Here is a 22137-nt window from a genome sequence, read left to right on the forward strand (position 1 = left end):
GCCAGCTCCACCACCTCTGCCAAACGCAGGGCTCGGACCCTGGATCCCTAAGCGCGGGCCCGGGGAGGGGCAGGGCCACGAGAGGCCCCGCCTTCGCCCTGACCACCCGCTGAGGAGCGGGGCGGGGCGGGTGGCGGCGAGGGGCGGACCCGGCCTTTAAGGCGGTTAGGGCCCCCCATTACCTGCTGACACTAGCTTCTGAAAAGGGAGAGGGGAGGGGGCTGCGCGCGGAGGCGCTTCATTCTACCTTGGGGTCGCGCGGCCTCGGAGGCGCCTGGCCCTTTAAGGGGAGGGGATGTAGGCGGGGCGAGAGTGGGAAGGGCTCCTCGAGGGAAACAAACTCAGAGAGCGGAATGCTCCGAGAGTTCCAGTACCGAGCACGTGCTCTCCTCCCTGGAACATCGCACAGGCACACCCCCTTCCTCAGTAGCTTTCCGATCCGCTCAGGCTCCCATATATTGTGAACCCTCTCCTTCCCCCAGACCATCTTCCTCCACACAAATAGACCTCTCCTCTTTCGGTGCCCCCCACCCCGAGTCACACAGCAGAAGCCAGCTGCTCAGCATGGCCACTGCTAGAGGGCCTCCTGGGACTCTCCTGGCTTGAGCTGATACCCCCCTCTCAGTTACTTCTCTGTTGTGTATTTTACGGTGTATTCTAATCTGCAGAACATCTTTGACTTCTGTTATTTTATTCACATAAATGGGTTTACTAGCTACCCACTATTTGTGATGGTCTTTTGTGCAGCCAGAATTTGGAGGGGTGGAGCCAAGCTGGTGAGTGTAAACTAAGGCCTTCCTTCCCCTTCACGAGCAAGTGAGGAAGTGGCTTTTGGTCTGACCAGGATTAGAAGTATTTAAGGGAGGCAGATAGCTATAATTCTTGGAATAGTCCCCTCTTGGAGACTGGAGAAAAGAGGTCCCAGCCCGCAGGTGCTCCTGACGGCTGCCTAACTTCCCTCGCAGACATCCTGCTAATGTGCTGTTGGTGTGGGCACTGTCCTTGGTCCTTACTGTCTGAAGAAGAAGGTCAGGTCTCAGATCCCATCTATCCATGCCACCCACAAGCCACACCTGTACATTTAGACAATCCATGTGGACATATTACTCATGTTTCATGGGCACGTGTCACATATATATATACATACACATACATATAAGTTGGAACACTGGTACTGGTGGTTAAGTTCATAATTTTTAAAAAATTAAAGAAGAACCAAGTGTATTTGGAGAGCTGTTGGAGAACACAAAATCCCAGGTAGGAGAAATCTCCAGGAATGAGTGGCTGAAAAGTCTGATGAAGACCGGTCTTCTGCAGAAAATGGGAGGGTGGAAGGGAGAACCTCATGGGTTTCTTCCCACTCTAGGAGGCTAGGGTTTGGAAGGATACAAATGCTTTCTCTCGGGGCAGTGCTCACCAGGCTACAAATTTCTCTCTTGTTCATGAAACTCTTGGCAGCTTTGTAGGACACTTGGCTTATCATAATGCACTTTTGTGGACTGAATAGGTTTACAAAAACGTGTACAGCATGTATAATAGGCATCATAATGCTTTGCCTTCTCAATGAGTAGGGTAAGGGCTGGGGGAGGGGAGAGAATTTGGAACTCAAAATAAAAAAAATGAATGCTTAGAAAAACATAATTGGGAAATATTTAACTAAATAAAAATACAATAGAACCTTTAAAAATGTGCCCTTTTTTGGCTCCCACACAAAGCAGTTGTCTATTTGCAAAAACTTTTGTTATTGTGTTCCCTATGGGGTACTCTCCAACTCAGACTGGTCCCCCTCAAGGATGACTAGCTCAGGTTTATAGTACTCTACTAAAGCTATCACTCATGAGCCCTAGCCAATGGTTTTATCTTTAATATTTTACCAGTTGATGTATTCGGCTCAAAATAAAGGCCTTCACTGAGGCCCCCTCTCACAGGGGTTGCTATGGACAGCATTTACTATGAAAGCCCTATTGAAATAGTTTCTTTTTGTAATTTATAATACCCAGAGTAAGTCTATGTCCTTAAGAAACCTTAGATTCTTTTTGGTTTTTTTGTGTACTCATACCTATACTTAAAGACACATACCCTACTAACATGAATTTTGCTGTGAATTTTCTGGCACTGAACAAGGGCTGACCTTTAACTGGAGGTTCAAAGCTATCCCACATTCACTAAATCCATTGGGCTTTCACTCCAGGATGGATTCTCTTAGGTGTCCTGAGGAAGTTTCTTCCTTAGGATTCCAAGTGGTGGCTGAAGGTTTTCCCACATTGGTTACAGTCAGCGCTTCTCTTTAGCATGGGGTCACAAAGAGTTGGACACAACAGAAACAAATGAACAACTTGTTCATTGTGAAAGTGGCATTTGGTGAGAAAGGAGTCAAATCTTGGTATAGCTTAGGGCAGATGGCTATAGAAGGACAGTCACCCATGGGAGGAGACAGCTTCAGAAAGTGGGAACCCTTGAACCAGAGGTTACTGCCTTTGGACTCAAGAACAAACTTCCAGTAATCAGGAACTGTGAGTTAGCCCTCTCTCTGCTAATCTCTGCTAAGCTACTTCAACACCTGTGTTTCAAAGAAGTGGAAATGAAATCCAAAAACACAAGGAGATTTGGACATATATTCAATAAAGACAAGGGGAAGAGGAAAATGAGATAAAATATAAAGGAAAGATAATAGTTGACACCTCAGTTGAACTCACAATGCATGGCTAGCTGGGCCTTTTCCAAAGAAGAGATTCCAAAGTCCTGTACTTGTATTATTTCTACTGCTTTCTTTCAGGGTCTCCTTATGCTACGGAGGCAACTGTGGGCTCTCAGTGGCTATGCCAACAGAGTACAAACACGGGCAGGTCCAACCAAGCAGGTTCTGAAACTCGGACTGGCAATGTCTGAATGTGTCTTGTGGGCACTAGCTTTGCTCTGTATAGACAAGCCTGTTACCAGCAGCTTGGCTGCAGAGATTCACAAATACCATCTACCAAGGCATGGAGAAGTAGGATCTTTTCCCACACTTCACTGATCCTTAAAACATTGAACTCATCCTGTGGATTGGAGCTCAGAGTCTGATGGAGAGCTGTTAAAAACCACTTCTGTAGTCTACCACTAACTCGCTTGTGGCTCTAGCCAAGGAGCTCCTTCTCTGTGTCTGTTATTCATTTATAAAGAGTTATCACTGCAGACAGCCTCTCTCCCTTTTCCCTCTCCTTCCCCTTCTTCCCTCCCTCTCCCTCCCCTTCCCACCTCTCCCCTCTCTCTCACCCTCTCTTCCCTCTTCTCTCTCCCTTTCTTCCTTCCCCCCTCTCTTGTCCTAATGATTCTGAATTATCCCCAAGTTGGATGGGTTCCTCGTCACTGGAGGCTGCAGGTGGGGGTCGTCCAGAGAAGGTAGGAGGGCCCCTTGTCAGGACATGAGGAAGGGGATTCTAGCTGAGGTAGTTTGGACCTGAGCCTCTGAGACAGGTCACTTCCAACTTGGGTTCTGGGTTAACAGCTGGCAATTACCCTAAATGTGCTTTAAGGTATGCAAAGGGCTTTCCATGTTATCTCATTTAATCCCCACAACCACCATCTTAGGAGACATCAGTTCCTATTTATGAGAAAACTGAGGCAGAGGGCCACAGAGTTAGTAAATGTCTGCCGGCAGCAGTCTTCCTGACCACAAGTCCAGTGTTCTATTCATAAGCCACCCAGCTGGCAGCCTGGTCTCAATTTCCTCATCTGTAAGATGGAGAGAATAAGAACACACATCTCACAAGATTTTTTAAAAATATTATCCTTGAACATGATTTTTTTTTAAAATTTGGAGTTCCCAATTTTCTCCCTCCCTCAAGGGTCATTATGTCAATGATACATCTGAAATTAGGCAAAAGCTATTTCCATGTTAGTTCCATAGCAGTGTTGTTCTGAGACCCCAAGATTCATCTGCAAATCCCTGCATAACCCTGAAGGGCAGTTCTGATAGCCAGCAGAGGAGACCTCCCTGAGGGCCAAGCCAGGGTTCTGAGCCCAGGAAGGATGCACTGGGGCTGCTTAGGGATCACCCTGAGGTGGCCTACCCAGTCCCCAATGTTCCTCCAGCCTTGGCCTGAAGACACACCTTGCTTCATCCTTCTGCCCCTCACTCTCCAGGAGCTGCCAGGAGAGGTGCCACACCCACCAAGCCAATTCATGATTACTGCATTTGTAAGTGCTCGTTTTTTCATTCTTCCTGCCCTGCATTTCTTGATCAGTCAGATTGGGGAAACCCCTCCCCACTCCCCCACAGGGCAGTTAGCTGCCAATCTAAGGCAGGCCATCCCCCAGACTGGCCTTTGGTTCAATCATCATGATGTCCCATAATTTCATCACACGTCCAGGGCCCCTTAATGTGTTTCTAGCCCACAGAGGTGCTCGCCTGCATTCAGAGGGTTTTCTCGGGTGTGAGTTCTTTGATGTAGAAAAAACTTGGACCTCTGACTAAAGGCTTTCCCACATTCACCACACTCATAAGGTTTTTCTCCAGTGGGAATTCTCTGGTGTAGAAAAAAGTTGTAGCTCTGGCTAAAGGTTCTGCCACATTCCTTGCACTGATAGGGTTTTTCTCCAGTGTGAATTCGCTGGTGCAGAAAAAAGTTTGAACTCCGATTGAACGCCTTCCCACATTCACTGCACTCATAAGGCTTCTCCCCTGTATGTATTCGCTGGTGCTGGGTGAGCACTGAGCTCCGGGAGAAGGTCTTCCCACACTGCATACACAGATGAGGCTTCTCTCCTGTGTGAATTCTCTTATGATCACTCAGGGCTGAATACCACCCATAGGCCTTACCACACAGGTTACATTCATAGGGCTTTTCTCCAGTGTGACTCCTCCAGTGCTGTAGGAGGGAGGATCGCTGTCTAAAAGATTTCCCACATGCATTACACCCATAAGAGCTCTCCTTAGTGAGAATTCTCTCTGGATGGTGAGGGTCAGAGCTCTCCTCAAACGTGTTGCCAGACTCGTGTCCTTGGAGTTTCTTCTTGGTACAAAACGCCGCCAGTGTTGCATCAGGTGTGATCTTCTTGAGAAGAATTTACCACAATCCTTACAATCAAAGGGTTTTTCTCCCGTATGGATTCTCTGATGCTCAATAAGTTTGGTCTGCTGGATAAAAGCCTTCCCACACTCATGACATTCATAGGGCTTCTCCCCAGTGTGGATTCTCTAGTGTCGAATCAGGGTGGATCGCTGCCTGAAGACATTGCCACAGTCATTGCATTCATAGGGCTTCTCACCAGTGTGAATCCTCTGGTGCTCAATGAGGTAAGAGCGCTGACTGAAGTCCTTCCCACACTCACCACACATGTAGGGATTCACTTTAGCATGGCTTTTCTGATGTTGACTAAGGCAGGAGATTCGCTTAAATCTTTTCCCATAGCTATGACACTCAAAGGGTTTCTCTCCTGGGGGATCTTGCCCATATGTTACTGGGTTTAACCTCAGATGGATACACATCTCCAGCTTGTTACATGCCTGGCCTGACTCACTTGGCTGAGGCTGCTCATGGAGGAGGGTCACTGGGCTACAATCACATTCCGGAAAAAAAGACCGACTCTGGGCAGGGTTGAGGGATTTGTTTCCATGTTCAAAGGCTGCTCCAAACTCGAGTTCCTGGTCAGCATCCCTGGTGGTCCCCTCTGTTTGCACTTTCCATACTCCTTCTTCTACAGAAATTCATTCCCTAGTCCCATGGGTCTCAGTCTGAGCCTTGCAATCTGAAACAAGAAATCATAACAGTAGCAGTTACAATAATAATAACGTTTCTGCTGATGGCTAGCTAGCATTTTTACAGTGTCTATTATGTGCAAGGTACTGTGCTAATCCTGTTTGATCTGCACAACAACCCTGTGGAGTAGAAGTGACTTGTCCAGGGTCACACAGCTAGTAAGTGTCTGACGCTGAATTTGAACTGATTTTTCTGACTCCTGGCCTAGCTTTCTAGCCACTGTCCCCATCTGGCTGCTCAGGAAAAGGCTCAATGTTCACAGAAATTGGGAGGGACCTCAGAGATGATCTAGGCCACGGATTCCTAGCCTTCTTTGTGTCCTAGACCCTGTGGCTCAATCCGGTGAAGCCCATGGACCCCTTCCCTGAATTATGTTTTTAAAAGTATAAAAATAAATAGATTATAAAGAAAATTAAGTATATTGAAATATAATTATCAAAATATTTTAAAAGGTTTTTGTTTTTATATTATTTAATATTAATATTATTCAAAATATTAAAAAATGAATCAATCCCACGTTAAGAATATTCTACAAAGCTATGGCTGATCTGTGGAACAGATTTTATATATTATATATATATATACATATATATATATGTGTATGTGGGAAGCAAATGAGCACAGTAACCTAGTATTAGATAAAACGAATGATCCCGGATATGGAGGCAAGAAGGCACTATTCAACAACTTTTGGGAAAACTGGAAAACAGTCTGGCAGAAACTAGGAATAGACCAACATCACACAACACATACAAAGACGAATTACAAATGGGTACATGATTTAGACATAAAGTGATGTCACAAACAAATGATGTTCATCTGTCAGATCTATGGAGAGGGGAAGATCCATAACCAAAGAGAGAGAGAGCTTCACAGGAGAGAAAATGGATAATTTTGATTCCATAAAATTTGTAATTTGGAACTATGCCTCAAAATCTATTAAACTGTACATAACTTTTTTTTCAAATTCTAAAGTAAGTGGTTTTCTTTCTTTTTTATAAAGTGTAGATAGCATTTTATTTTTTCCAATTACATGTAAAGATAATTTTCAACATTCAGTTTTTATAAGATCTTGAGTTCCAAATTTTTCTCCCTCCCTTCCTCTCCTTGGCCCTCCCCAAGACAGCAAGTAAACTGTTATTGGTTATACACATGAATCATGTAAAACATTTCGACATTAGTCATGCTGTAAAAAAAGAAACCACAAAAAATCAAAGAAAGTAAAAATCGGCTGCTTCGATCTACATTCAGATTCCATCAGTTCTTCCTCCGGATGTGGAGAGCATTTTCCACCTTGAGTCCTTTGGACTTGTCTTGGGATACTATATTTTTTTTTTTTTATGGCAGAAAATTTTTTATTTTGTTAAACTGAGATGTTCATAGTTTAAAATTTTCAGTGTCTTATTTCTTTTTTTTCTTTATTTTGTAATGTTTAACAATCACTACCATACAATTGCGATTTTATCCCTCCCCACCTACTCCCCACTACCCCCCTCCCTCCCCACGACTGCATACAATTCTGTATAGATTCTACATATACTTTCCTATTGAGTATATTTTCACTATAGTCATGCTATGTAGTCAGACTAAGATAAATGAAAGAAATCGTATAACAAATCAGAACATGATACACAAACACATACACATACACAAACATGATCTGCTACAATATGTGAGTGACTTCCATATTTCTCTCTCTGAGTGTGGCAGGCATTTTGCCTTGAGATCCTCCATTGGGATTTTTTTTTTTTTTTTTTGGTAAGAAGTTCTTGTGTTATTACAAAAAACTAAGTCTACCAGAAAAAACTCTCACACACTGTGGTCGTTGCTGTGCATAAAGTTCTCCTGGTTCTGCTCCTTTCACTCAGCATCAGGTCATATAAGTCCTTCCAGGCCTCTCTGAAGTCTTCTTGTTCATCATTTCTTATGGCACAATAGTACTCCATTACATTCATATACCATAATTTATTCAGCCATTCCCCAATTGATGGACATCCCCTTGACTTCCAGTTTTTGGCAACTACATAGAGTGCTGCTATAAATATTTTTGTACATGTGGGACCCTTTCCCATTTTTATGATCTCTTGGGGATATAGTCCTAGTAGCGATATTGCTGGGTCAAAGGGTATGCACATTTTTGTAGCCCTTTGGGCATAGTTCCAAATTGCTCTCCAGAATGGTTGGATGCGCTCGCAGCTCCACCAACAATGAATTAGTGTTCCAACTTTCCCACATCCTCTCCAGCATTTATCATTTTCTTGTTCTGTCATGTTTGCCAATCTTATAGGTGTGATGTGGTACCTCAGAGTTGTTTTGATTTGCATCTCTCTAACCAATAGTGATTTAGAGCATTTTTTCATATGATTATAGATAGCCTTAACCTCTTCCTCTGAAAATTGCCTGTTCATATCCTTTGACCATTTATCAATTGGGGAATTGGGTTACTATATTGCTGAGAAGAGCTAAGTGTATGACAGTCGATCATTACACAACGTTGTTACTGTGTACGATGTTCTCCTGGTTCTTGTGCATTCCTTCTGACATAGTGATACTGTTAATGGTTCTACACCTCGAGGAGATCAAAGAAAGGAGCAAAGCATCTTTATAAAAATATTCATAGCAGCTCTTTTCTTATGGTGGGAAAGCATTGTAAACTGGGGGAATGCCCATCAGGTAGGGAACGGCTAAGCGAGTCATGGTATATAAATGCAATGGAATACTACCGTTCTGTGAGAAATGATGAAAGGGATGGTTTCAGAGAAGACTTGTATGAACTGAAGACAGTGTGAAGGGAGCAGAACCAGGGAAACAATTTATATAATAATAACAATTCTGTAAAGATAAACAACTTTGGAAGACTTAATGACCAACCACAATTTCAAAGAACTCACAATGAAACATGCTATTTACCTCCAGAGTGCAGACTGTAGAATTGTTTTGGACATGACCAATACAGGAAATATGTAATGGCTTTTATTTTTCTTACTTTCTCAATGGGGAGGAGGGGGTGGAGAAGGGAAAGAGAAAGAAGAGATTTCAAGCTTTAAAAAAATGATAAAAGTAAAAGTTTTTTTAAAAAAAGGACTACTGATCTACACCAAGCTGGTACCCCATCTGCAACAATCTTGACAAGTGATCGTTAAAACACCTCATTCATTCACTCATTACCCTTAAGAGGGCTGACCTATAGGTTTCTCTGTAACATCTCTGGCCCTTCCTGGCTGTGTGACCTTGGGAAATTCACTTCCACTCTCTGATCCTCCATATCTGTCAAACGGAGGTGAGTCACTGGGTTGAAATCACATTCTAGGAAAATCACATTCCTGGCTCTGAGCAGGATTGAGGGATTTATCTCCCAGGGGTGCTAGAGAACCCTGACCTTTGGGAGGCAGCCCCGTCCCTCTCTGAGGCCACCCCTCTCCTTGTAAGGATCCTAACTGGGAGTGTAGTCAGCTCCTCTCCTTTACTCCTGGTTCTGCCTTCAGGAGTCAGGCAGAAAACTCACACCCCTCTTCCCCATGACAACCTTTCAGAGGTAGCTTAGAGGCAGGGAGGGAGTGAGTGAGTGACAGCACCTTCTCTTCTCCTTGTTAAAATGACATCCCCTCCAGCTCCTACACACTATTCTCAGTCTCTGGTCCCTTCATCATCCTGCTTACCTGTTTTCCTTATGGAAAAAGAATCAAGATGCCAAATAATGAGGATGGGAGAGCACAAGATTCAAATCCCACCAATGCTTTTCACTTGAAAGGTTACCTGCCCTGCCTCCTTTCACAGGATTAGTTTGAGAAAAGTCATGTGTTGCCCCATGTTATAGAGTAGGAGCTAGAGATTGGGGCGGGGGGGGGGGGGGGGGGGCACGCGCAGGGAGTGACTTGCCCAAGGTCACAAAGATTTGTCCAGGGCTGTTAGGAGCATCCAATGGGACTGTAAGCGTGTAATGATAATAGACATTTCTATACCCACTTCCAGTTTATAAAGCCCTTTCCTCCCTGCAACCCTGGGAGGAAGACAGTCAAGTATCCTCATTCCCATCTTGCAGATGGGAAAAACTGAAGCCTAAAAAGGCAAAGTTGCCAGTCTAAGGTGCCAGGAATAGAAGTGTGGTCTTCTGTCTCTACCCCAGGCCCTTCTCACCAAGGAAGGCTACCTATTGTAATGTGAGCAGAAACAAGGATCGACTGCTTTGCCTGCTACACCACCCACCTGCTGCTGCCAGTATCAGGTCCCACCCTCAAGGCAGGGAGGCAGTCAAGCTGACTTCCCAGAGCCAGAGGAGGTACAAGTTGCATAAAGAAATGAGGAAGCCATTCAAGTTGAGGGCCATACACCAGAGGAGCTTGCTCCCAGCTGGGGCTGGAGCTGCACCTCGGAAGGATCCCACAGAGACGCCCTCCTTCCATCCATCCAAGGGCCCTGGGCCAGCTTGGCTCATCACATATTGAGGTGCCTCACAAGGTTGGAGATGGGAGATGTTTTAGCAGAAGCCTGATCTAAATGGGACATCTGCCTCTGGATGGGGAGGAAGGCAGGACGAGGCTAGAAGAGAGGCCAACGTCAGGGTTCAGAAGGGATAGGCCCTGATCCACTCCTCACCACTAACTTTTCATGCTTGGAACAAACCATGTGCCCCTTCTCTGGGCCTCAGTTTCTTCCACTGAGACAACATTAATGGGCACGTACTTTACAAGTTATCTCTATCATGTGATCTTCACAGCAGCCCTTGTGAGGCAGGTACTATTCTTATCTCCATTTTATAGATGAGGAAACTGAGGCAGGAGTACAGTGACTCATCCAGGGTAACACAGCTCATAAGAGCTGTGGAATTCCACCACACTCCAGGTCCAGCGCTCTATCTACTATGGCACAGAGCTTCTAAAAGTTGAGGGGATGTGGATGCTAAGCTCTGCCTTTCTAGGATGGGGACCCTCACCCCCTCAACCCCAACCACAGGACACTGCTCAGAGTATTGAGTCTCACTGGCCCCTGAGGAAACCTGCCCCCCAAACACACACCCAAACCCAGCCTCAGGAACCCAGAGCACCACTCCCTGGACTCATTCACACTCACCAAAGGGAATGCTTCCTGGAAACTCACTTCCTTCCCCTTGCTCAAGCCAGGAGATAATCTCTGGTGTGGATCCAGGGGTTGCTGACCCTGAGGAAAGATGGCACACCATGCTTCGGACAGCTCTCCCAGCACCAGCCTGGGTCTGCCTGCTTGGGGTTAAGTGCAGAGTGAGTGGGATGGAGGAAGGCCCCCAGAGAGGCTGGGGTGGGGCGCAGTCCTTCAGTCCAAAGGGCTGGGTTTGAACCCCAGCTTCCCCAGAGGGGTCAGCTGAGCCCCACCAAGCCCACCCTCTGTCTCCAGCCTGAGCAGCCTCATTGAGATGGGGGTAAATGTTTGTACTGACAACTTCACAGACAAGTTGTGAGGGTCCAGGGAGATCCTGTGTAAAGAACTGAGTGACCCAGTGCATGGCCTTGTCCCTTGGAGCCTCAGTTTCCTCCTCTGTAAGATAAGGAACTACATTCTAAGACATATGAGAGAGAGAGAAGAAAGGCCAAGAGGCACATCCCCAGGGTCACAGATGAAGAACCCTGGCAGGCAGCAGCACACGGCAACATCCAAATCTGAAGCCAGGCCCCTGAGGGTGGCTCAGGGGCCTCCCACTAACTGAAGGTGATATGTTTGCATGGAGGCTACGAAGGCTTGAAAAGGTCTTTCTACAGGGAGATCTCAATGTGTCCTAACAGCCATGGGGGGTAAGCACTATTATTATATTCACTGTGCAGATGAGGAAACTGACGCACGGTGTGGGGGGAAGGGGAGAGAAGGTATTTGCCTGGGGTCATAGTAAGCATCTGAGGCCAGATCCAAGTGCAAGTCTTCCTGAGCCCAAGTCCAGAATTCCATGCTCCAAGGCACCTCGACGCCACTCTGCCTCTGGGCAGGGGCCACGGGCCTGGGCCCTGAACTTGGCCGGGCTGCAGAGAGGTCCCTAAGGCTGTCTCAGTCAGAGGGGAGAGTAGCCTTACCTAGGGAGACAAGGTTCCGGTAGTTCTCCAACAACACATCTCTGTAGAGCTGCCTCTGAGTGGGACGCAGACCTCTCCACTCGTCTGGGGAGAGGTCAACAGTCACGTCTTGGAAGGTTATTGCTGACCAATGGGAGAGCTAAAGACTGGAAGGGCAGGTGGAGGGCTGCCACTAATCTGAGGGAGAGCATGCCAAAACTCATGCTCCGGGTAAGGACAGGACACTACCCACTGGCCTGTCACTGGCTCAGCAAACCAGGGTGGAAAGAGACTGGGAACAGCTCACAGCCACCCCCAAAGGCTGGGAAGGTGCCTCAGAAAATGCTTCTCTGAGAAACTGAGACCACACAGAGAGTACTCCCCCTTCTCCCTCTTTATCTCTTGTCACACTGGCAGCTTTCCCCAGTATTTCCTCCTGCATTCCTTGGTCCTATCCCTGCTGACTGCCCCTCCCATCATCCCCATTCTCTCTCCAGGCTTCAATCTCTCCCTGTCTCCTGGTGCATTAACTTAAAAATCCCTCCCTTCATCTGATCCCTTCCCATGAACCCCCTTCTGAGACCTCCTCATGACTCAATTCCTTGAGAAATGCATCCACCCTGGGGGACTCCTCTTGTCTTCTGCAGCTTGGCTTCTGACCCATCCATGGATGGGAGCTCCAAGGTTACCAACCATCTCTTGATTGTCAACCTCTGCTTGGTTCTCAGTCCCTCTGGAGGTTATCTATAGCACCTGTCACTGTTGGTCATCTCTTCCCCTGCCCCTTCTCTCAAGGTTTTGAGGACACTGTTCCCTCCTGGTTTTCTTCCTGCCTGCTTGACCTTCCTCTTTAGCTAAGAGTCCACTAACCACTGGTGCCCCCAAAGGTTCAGTCTCCCACCTAAGAGGCATCTTGGACTCCTCCCTCTCTCACCCTCTCCAGATCCAATATGGCACCAAGGCTCATCGATTTCACCTTCACAACATCTTCTCTCCTCCAACCCTGCCACAGCCTGGTGCAGGCCCACATCCTGCCTCCAGCCTCTCCCCTCCTGTCTATCTTCCATTCAGCCCCAAAGGGACTCTCCTAAGGAGCAGGCCTGATTATGCCATCCCCCTCCCCACTCCTCTAGCTGCCTGCTTATCAAATACATATATCCTAGATTTGGCTTCTGAAGCCTTTCATAACCTTTCCAGGTTTCTTACATACTGTTCAGTGACCCTGGCCTCCTGGCCATATCTCACACCAGACACTCCATCTCCTGACTCCAGGCATTTCCTCCGGCTGTGCCTCATGCCTGGAATGTTCTTACCTCTAGCCTCCACCTCCTGCTTCCTTGGGACCCCAAATAAAATCTCCCCTTCCACCAGGGGCTCTTCCCAGTCATCCCCCCCAGCCCTGACTCCCTGTGGCCAGCACCTGCTGCTCTGAGGTTCCCTCCAATTTATTCTGTGTGCATCATTATTCACAGCTTGTCTCCCCAACAGAACCTAAGCCCCTTGGTGGGAGGCCGTGCGTTGGCCCTCCCTGTACCCCCAGCACTCAGCTCAGTGCCCAACACACAGACTGACTGCTCTATTGACAAAGGCTCCTGCCAGGGGAGCTCCTTTTCCTGAGGGCCAGCCCCACAGCCCTCTGTCAAGCTGAGAATTCCAAGGACCTTCCCTCTGACCCTTAAAGATCTTCCTCTCATGAAAAGAAAAAGGCCTCAGGAGACCTTCAACTCCCACAGACAGGCTGTCTCATCCCATCTGTACCTAAATAAGGCAGGGGACAGAGTGCTGGGCTTGTTACAATCCTACTGTAGACCCTTAGCACCTGTGGGCCCCTGGGCAAATTTCTTCCCTTGCCTCAGTTTCCTTATTGGAGTCAATGACTAAATGGACCCATCTGCAACACCCCTCTCATGCTGCCTTTTGGGGCCACCAAAGTCAGTCCACAAGTCTCCCTAAAAGAGACAGCTCTCCTGTCCCCACTAAGTCTTCTCCAGGCTCAACTTGCCCAGCTCCTTCAAACCAATCCTCCATGTCATGGGTGGAAAATCCTTCCCCATCATGGGCTGCTTTCCTTGGAGCCCAACACTGGACATCATATTCCATCTGGAGGTGTGGTGAGGACAGAGGCCCAAAGGACAATCCTATCGCGGAAAGCTGTGACCGTCCAAGACGTGTTTGCTTCTTTCACCCGCAGCATCCCAAACTGCTGATTCATCTCGAGTTTGCGGTCAACCCAAAGACCCCAAGGATCTTCCAGAACCCCTGCTAGCTAACCATGATCCCCCATACTATACTCAGAAGGTGACTTTTTGAACCTAAAGGGAAGATTTGCTACTGATCTCTATCACACAGTCACAATTCAGCCCAGTGCTCCAGCCGTCAAGATCTTTTTGGATCACTACTAAGGTTAGAAAGACTATCGAAAATGGGGGAAGAAGATACAAGACTGGAGACAGGCAAATGTCCCAATCTTCAAAAAGAGAACAGAGCCTGCAAGTTACAGGCCAATGAACTTGACTTTGATTTCTGGGAACATTCTAGAATAGATCATTAAAGGGATGGTTGGTGAACCTCTAGAAAGGAAAGCAACGATTCCCAAGAAACAACCTGTCACAGTAACCCCATAACCTTTTTTTTTTTCTTAAACAGGATTACTACACGAGCAGAGCAGAGGAATACTATGGGGTATCACTGCCTAGATTTTAGCAAAACATCTGATAGTCTCTCGTGCTGTTCTTGTGGAAATGGAGAGATTTTGACTGGATATTAACTGAACTCAAGGCTCAAACGGACTCACTTTGTGACCCTGGGCAAGTCACTTCATCTGTTTGCCTCAGTTTCCTTCATTGTAAAATGGGGATAAGAATAGCACCTACCTCCCCAGGTTGTTGTTTCCTTTTCCAGCTCATCTTACATTTGAGGAAACTGAGGCAAACTGGGTGAAGTGACTTGTTCAGGGCCACACAGCTAGGAAATATCTGAGATGGGATTTGAACTCAGGTCTTCTTGACTCCAGGCCTGCCCCAGCATTCTATCTACTGTGCCATCTAGCTTCCCCACCTGGCACATAGGAAGCACTTAATAGATACTTATTTCCTTTCCACCTTTTCCAGGTCTATACCATCTACAAATCTGTTAGTCTCTTTGGCTACTCTTAGGGAAAATTTGAGAGAGGTGGACAAGGCAATAGTATAATTAAATGGTTTTAAAACTGGCTAAATCCAAAAGACTGGTGGATGGTTCTATGTCAGTGTTGCATGGTGTCTCCAGTGGAGTGCCCCAGGAATCTGTGCTCAGCTCAGTGCTATTCCATCAATGACCAGGGCAGGGGTGGGGAACCTGTAATTCGAGGCTACATGTGGCCCTCTAGGTCCTCAAGTGTGGCCCTTTGACTCCGCCTCAAGGCCACAGGTTCCCCATCCCCGGACTAGGCTAAAGGGCTGTCCAGCATCCTTATCAGAGAGCTCAGAGTGAGCCCTGAGCATACATTTTGTGGGCACGGCTGATGGAGGAATTAGTGGTGCTGGACTGGGTATTTCTGGTCCAAAGTTGTTCCTTCCTTCTTTCCTCCTTCCCTCCCTCCATTCCTCCCAACGGGGGCATGGAGATAGGAGAGAGACAAAAGAGGTTCCTGTTCATTTAAGAACAAAGTCCACTTGGAACGTTTGGGATGGAGCACAGAGGCCTCCGGAGGGTGACCGTAGCCACTCACACACCTGCCGGGCCATCAGGGAGAAGAGGAATGAGGCCTGTTCTGTTCTGCATCAGACAGCAGGGCAAAAAAGTTGTCACAAGTCAGATCCAGGCTTGTTTGTAAGGAGAGGCCAGTGCTGTGGATGAGAACAAGCCTGCTCCCAACAAAGCATGCTCACCATCTCTGGAGTCTTGCAGCAGCAACTGCATAGACTTGCTCGGCAGAAGGCTTCTCCCGGCACCGCAATCCTCCCACACTGGACCTCTGCAGCCTCCTTTCAGGAGCCCCATATCCTGCCTCCCAGCTGGTTGTAGGCCAGGGCCATTCTTGAGCCCTCCTCTCTCTCACTGACCTCCTCAGCCCCACAGACTGAATCAGCTCTCCATCCACACCCAGCCCCCATCTCTGAGTTCTGGAGCCAAGTGGACATTTCCAATGGACCTCCCACTGTCATCTCACACTGGTCATCTTTCCCCTCAGACTGTCCCATTTCTACCAAGGGCACATTCCAGTGTCTCAGAGCTCTCTCCAATGCCTACCTCTCCCTCCTTCCCCACATCTGAGCCATGGCCAAGACTTTGGGGTTCTCCCTCCATCTATCTCCTCTCCACCACGCTAGCTCAGGGCCCCCCACCTGTGACTAGTCTGACATGGGCTACTGCCCTTAGGCCTTCCCTGTCTCTAATTCCTCTTCCAAACTATAACTAAAGTGGTTTCCCTTAAGGGTCGGCCTCTCCAGGTCACTCCCTCCTCAAGAAGGTCCAGTGGCTCCATAGCAGCCCAGTCAGCTTGAGCCTAGCCCTCCAGGTTTATCACACCCCAGACAGCCCAGCCTCATTGTGGCTCCTGCTCCCTGGGCATGACATTCTCCCCCTCCACCTCCTCTCCCTGACCCAGAATTCTTAGCTTCCTTTGAAGCCCTGCTGTGGGGCTCCCTCCTACAGGCAGCCCTCCTTGATCTCCTGTGCCCTCTGTTCATGCAAGTGACCTTGCACTTAGGGCCTCATATGGACATTACCCCAGTAAAGCGGAGGTTCCCTGGGGGCAGAGCTCGTTTCATTTGCAGCTCAACACAAAGGTCCAAGCTTTGGCTGTTAGTGGACAGAAGCTCATGCAGGTGCTGGCTGTCAGGAGGTCCTGGGGTCCGAAGATGCAGAGGGGCTGACCTGTGAGGGCCGGGCTGGCCTGAGGGAAGATAAAGGTGTTGTGAGGGAAATAGAGCTGAGGGTGAGGAAGGGTGAGGGGTGAGGACTGGACCACGGACATGGAGGGGGGACGCTGCCTGAAGGGAATGGAGGGAGTCCAACCCTTTCATCTGGGGGCTGGAAGAGCATGTGAGCTGAGGCTCCCCTGGGCCCTCCCTGTTGCACAGCAATCCCAACCTTGGCAGCCACGACCTCAGCTGAGTGCAGAAGACTTAGGTTCAAATCCTGCCTTCAGCCCCTCCCCAGTCGCCTCTGAAATTATGTGCCATGTATACTGTGGATCACTCCTGGAGGACGCCAGCCCTTGGAGAGCAGGGACTTCCTGCCTTTCTCATCATAAAACTTCAGTGGGAGCTCCTCCAGAGGAGGGGCAGCCCCTAGTATACAGTAGGCACTTGATAAATGTTTCTTGATGGTTTAATTTTTGTCTTTGTGGGCCTGACTCTAGGCACACAGCTGGGGCCTAACCACAATTTGTTCCATTGAATCAACCCTTCCAGCTCCTACAGCACCTCTCTGAGCTTGGGGGTCCCTCTCAACTTCTCCACACACTCCCAGATTCTGGGGCCCTGGGAAATGCTCTGGATCCATGAGCCTGTGTGGCTGTCCGAGGTTCCTTGCCACCCTCAGCAGGGCACAGAATGCTGGGCCGGGGGTAGGGGGGAGCTCAGATAGCATCTTGCCCCCTGCGGCTGACAAGGACCCCCTTCCCCTAGGAGCCCAGCCCATGGGAAGAGTGCAGTCCCTGCTGCCACTGGCAGTTTGTTCCCCAAGCCTGAAGTGGTCTTCCCGAGCCTTGGCTCTGAGGAGAGATGCGGGGGACCTACTGTTGGGGACAGTGGGGTGGATAGCCGTCTATACTGGTACCCCCTGGCCTTCCCCACCCCAATCTCTGAGCCCCTCCGTGGCCTCGGGGCCTTCCTGGCTGAGGAGCAACTTTCCCTCTCAAGAGCGGCTCTTGGTCAACCTGAAAAGCATGATGGAACTTGGCCATCATCATGTCCGCCAGCATATCACCCTCCATGCAGGAGGACCACAGAGGGGCTCAGGGGCTCAGCAGTCACTTCATCTACCCCCTGGCCAAAGCAGGGTCCCTCAGGATGGCTCTGGTTTGGCTTCTGCTGGGGGGCTGCAATCGCCCACCCCAGCTCATCGGTTCTTACTTCTCTCCTCCAGAATCCGGGTCACGTCCACCACCAGGCCACTAGACGCTGGGCCTCCATGATCTCCCCAGGCAGGATGGTCAGGAGCTGCTCCAGTGCCGACAGTTCCATGCTCTATCACGCCACTGTCAATCCCAAGCACTGGTGGCTCAGAGCCTCCTGGGGTCTCCCCAGAAGGAAGCCCACCCAGAGGGCATTGCTCCCAGAACAGGACGGGGTGGCTCAAGGTCTCCTCTCCCTGCAGCACCTTCCCTTGGAAAACCTAGGGGAGAAATGGAAAGAAGGCCTGTCAGGAGAAGGGCGCATCATGGTGACCTGACCTGGGACCCCTGACCCTGCCCTGAGAAAACCCAGCCAAATCCAATCACAAAGAATATCCCAGAGGCCTCTCCTCCAGCCTTTCGCCCACCCCAGGAATGTCTCCTGTAGCCCTGAAGCCTCCCCAAAGGGGGCCTTTGGAAGGATATTGTCTGACCCTGGCATTTTATAAGGGAGGAAACTGAGTCTTGGGGAAGGTGCAGGACTTATGGGACAGGGAGCCTGTCACACATACAGCAACTGGTGCCCTGCCCTAACACTCAGAGGGGTAGCCTCCTACCCCAGGGCCTCACCCAAAGCCCCTCTCCAACTCCCTGTGGCCAAGTGGTCAGGCAGCCTCTGTGTGAAGGCCTCCGGTTAGGGGGACTCACCATCTCACCCCAGGAGGGAGAAGAACTAACAATGAACCCAAGCTGCTATCCTACCCCTCCAGCTTCCTGCTGGTCATCTCCTCACCCCCACTCTCCACTGACAATCAGTATCCCGCCACCAGGCCTTTGGCCAGGCTGTGCTCTCTGCCTGGGGGACCTTCCTTCCTCACCACCCCTATCTCAGACTCCTGGCTTTCTTTGGCAGCTCCTGGTCCTGCAGATGCCCCAGCTGTTAATACTTTCTCCGACAACTTTCTGAGCACCTGTGACTGCCCAACAGTCTTCACCTCCCCGGCGCCTGGCAGGTGTAGGCACTTAGTGTGAACTGAACTGAAGCGGTCACTCCGAACCTTCGCTTTACAGCAGGGTAAACTGAGGCCCAGGGAGGGACGGGAACAGCTTACGGGGCAGCACTCAAACTCCTCCATCCGCCAGAGAATGAGCCTCCCAGGACGCTGGGGTAAAGGGGTCTTAGGGATCACGTGGTCTAGGGTCTGCCGCCAGAAGCCAGGCCTCCCGCGGGCATCTCCGGGGGCAGGGAGGGCGGGGGCACGGTCCTGCCGGGCTAGTCTGGCCTTAGGCAACCGCGAAAGAAGCGCCAGCCCACGCCCAGACCCGCGCCTGCGCAATCCATACCTCCCGGTCTAGGGACCCGCGGTGGTAACTGACCAGAGGGTTCAAAGCCCTCCCCGCTGGAGTTCGACTCTTCTGCGCCTGTGCTAGAAGAAGCGCTTCGGCGGCGGAGCAGCCGGCCAATCAGCATGCTCGCTTTCTCCAGGGTCCGGAGCTCTCCATAGCAACGCCGTGGCGACCCACAGCCGCCGCCATCGCGGAAACGCTACTGTCCCGCGTTCTTGTGGGAAATGTAGTCTTTGTCGGGCAAGGAGGCGCTTAGAGCAGCATCCTCGAGGGAGGAGCGAGACGTCCGTCCAGCCCCCTTGTTTCACACCGGGGAAATCAAGGAGCGAGCCGGATTGAACAAGGAGGAAACTGAGGCCAGGAGTGGAGAAGGGAAGAAAGATGGGAGGGGAAGAGAAGAGAGAAAAGGAGGCTTGAATCCAGTATCACCATGAGCCTCAGTTTCCCCATCTGTAGAGTGGGCTCAAGGGCCTCCAAATCCTCTTCCAGCTCCAAGTGCATCATCTCTGGTAGTGAGGCTCCAGACAAGGCCAGCCTCTGACACTGCTTGACCCCAGCAGCAGGTGGCCATATCACTGACCCTTTTAGGACTCTGGCACCTGGCAGAGGGGGTGGCACCCTGCACTGGCATGGTGCTGGCACAGGCGGGCCCAAGTCTTACAGTTGTGGGGTTCTCTGCCTAGTGTGGCCTCAGGAAACACGAGCGCTGACATTTCTATTGGACCTACTATGTGCCTGTGGCAGTCACTTGACGAGTGCAATCCCATCTGACCCCAACACCAGCCTGGGGAGATAATGTTGTGATCCCCCCACTTCTCCAGGCCAGTGAGTGTCTGAGGCTGAATTAACCTCAGGCCTTGCTGTCTCAGGTCACCTGCGTCCTTTCCCAGGGTCTCTGCTTCAACTGGTGCAGGCTGGCCCCTCAGCAGGGGCAGGGGCTCTTTCAGTTCAAGCATCTCCAGGCCTTGCTCCTTGGTGAGAGAGTCTCTCAGGCTCAGCAGATAAAGGCTTCTCCTCTTCTTCACCATCCTGGGCTGGTGGAGACCCCAGAATGTGCATGTGGGGGATGGTCATCTCAGCCATACCTTCCCTCCAGTCATAGGCCTTCGCATGGGGGCTTCCATGACGCAATGAAGAGTCAGCTTCTGGATGGCAGAGAGTCTGTGGAGCAGAGTCTTCCATCATTCTGCATCAGAGGATGATATCTCCATTTTACAGATTAGAAAGATTGATTTGCCCATGGTAACCATGCTGGAAAGGGCTTCAGCTGGCTCTCACACCCAGGTCCAAGTTAGACATCCTTAGGATTCCTCCATATTGGAGGGAATGGGCTTCTTTGCAGATTGTTTCCTCTGTTAGGCTGTAAGCTCCTTGAAGACAGGTGCTCGGGGCTGTCCCCCAGCCGTGGCCTGGAAGCTTACCGTTCCTATAAGCTAACCGATTTCCCGGTCTTCGGACGTCTCCAGCCCCTCCTGTGGGGGAGGGGAATGACCAAACAGTGCACCCGAGGAGGTAGCTTTACTTCACTTTATTGCTCACATCAGTCCTCCAGACTTTCCCTTGTTCCCCACTATATACCCTGCTGGAGCTCCTCCCATGTTCCGCCCTGGAGGCAGAGCCAGCTCCGTAAGGGGCGTTCCCAGCACCCGAAGGCAGGTTCTCACCCCCTGGGCGTTTCCGAGCTCCCCAGGGGGCCACGGTCCAGAGCTCGGCCCTCTACAGACAGGGACTGTTTTTACCTTTCTTTGTATCCCAGTGCTTAGCCCAATCCCAACACGTAGTAGATGCTTTCTGTAGACTGCTGGGCCCAGAGGCAGATCTAGGAGCAGTGAAGGGAAACTGCAGAAAGACCAGTACTCTCTAAACAGGGAGAGCTATCCTAAGGGCAATGAGCAGGTACCTTCTCCAGATGCTTAAAAAAAGAGAGATTAGAGGAGGGGAAACGGGACAAAACAGACCTGAAGATTTTTAGGGAAGGGAACACACATTCATGCGCCTACTATGTGCCAGGCACAGGGCTAAGCACTTCATTATTTTCTTATTTGATCCACATAGCAGATGCTATTACAATCCCCATTTTCAGTTGAGGAAACTAAGGCAGATGGAAGTGAGGTGTTAAGCACCCTTTCAGCTTTCAGCCCCTACCTCGGTTTGCTGTATGACTCTTGGCATTTCCTTTCCCCTTCTGTGCCTCAGTTTCCCCAGCTGGAATACAGAATATATTTGCGAATCTCTAAGCCCTTTCCAGCTGATGGATGGATATGGTCCCCCTTCTCTGGGTCCCAGTCTGCCCAGCTGTAAAACATGTGGAATGGACTGGCAGAGGCTTCCAAAGTGGGTGATACTGCCCACCTGGGGGACGCTGGAGCAAGGGGGTGTGTGTGTGCAGAAATAGCCTCAGGTGCAATTAGAGGGCATTGCATAAAAATAAGGGGGTGGTGGGAGCATAAGATAAAAATTTTTGAAAAATCATGGGTACATGTTTCACCTGTTGTGTAACAGAGTTAAAGTCAGAGTGATTATTATTTTACAAATAAACACATAAAATGCAAGTTATACCCCATGTGTGTCGACCCATCTTAACAAGCAAGTGTTGGGAGGCGGGCATGTTTGTTGGGAAGACCAGCATGTAAAAATAATCTATATAGCACACGATGAAATTAAGGGTGAAACTGAACTGGAGATCAGTTGGATTGGAGAAGTAACTAAAGGAAGTCATGAAATTGTTCTGAAAGATGTAAGGGAAGAAGCAGAGAAACATGCCAAGGAATCTTTGAAAGAAAGTAACAAATCAGATGAGGATACTATGTAACAATGAGTGCTACAACACTTCCTTTAAAGAAATGTTTTCCGTGTAAACTATGTAGCAGTGATGAGGTTTAGGGGTGATCGGGAACCCCAAAATACCGACGGTCCGGGTCGTGCTCGAATGAATTCGACTCAAGCCTTCTTAAAGCCAAAGAAAACAAAGTTTATTAAGGATTCGCCTAAT

At 49.4% G+C, this 22137-nt stretch overlaps 1 protein-coding gene across 1 annotated transcript; it reads right to left on the reverse strand.

Annotated features, from left to right (window-relative positions):
* Positions 1 to 1639: 1639 nt before the first annotated feature.
* On the reverse strand, positions 1640 to 17654 carry LOC140507378 (uncharacterized). The gene is given in 8 exon segments (XM_072615481.1): positions 1640 to 4380; positions 4383 to 5003; positions 5006 to 5730; positions 10812 to 10898; positions 11780 to 11918; positions 16468 to 16634; positions 17167 to 17456; positions 17539 to 17654. Coding segments are annotated over 8 exon segments (2247 nt in total). The 3' UTR covers positions 1640 to 4278.
* Between the last annotated feature and the right edge of the window lie 4483 nt (positions 17655 to 22137).

Source organism: Notamacropus eugenii, chromosome 5, assembly GCF_028372415.1.
Source record: "Notamacropus eugenii isolate mMacEug1 chromosome 5, mMacEug1.pri_v2, whole genome shotgun sequence".
In the NCBI taxonomy this organism is placed as follows: Eukaryota; Metazoa; Chordata; class Mammalia; order Diprotodontia; family Macropodidae; genus Notamacropus; species Notamacropus eugenii.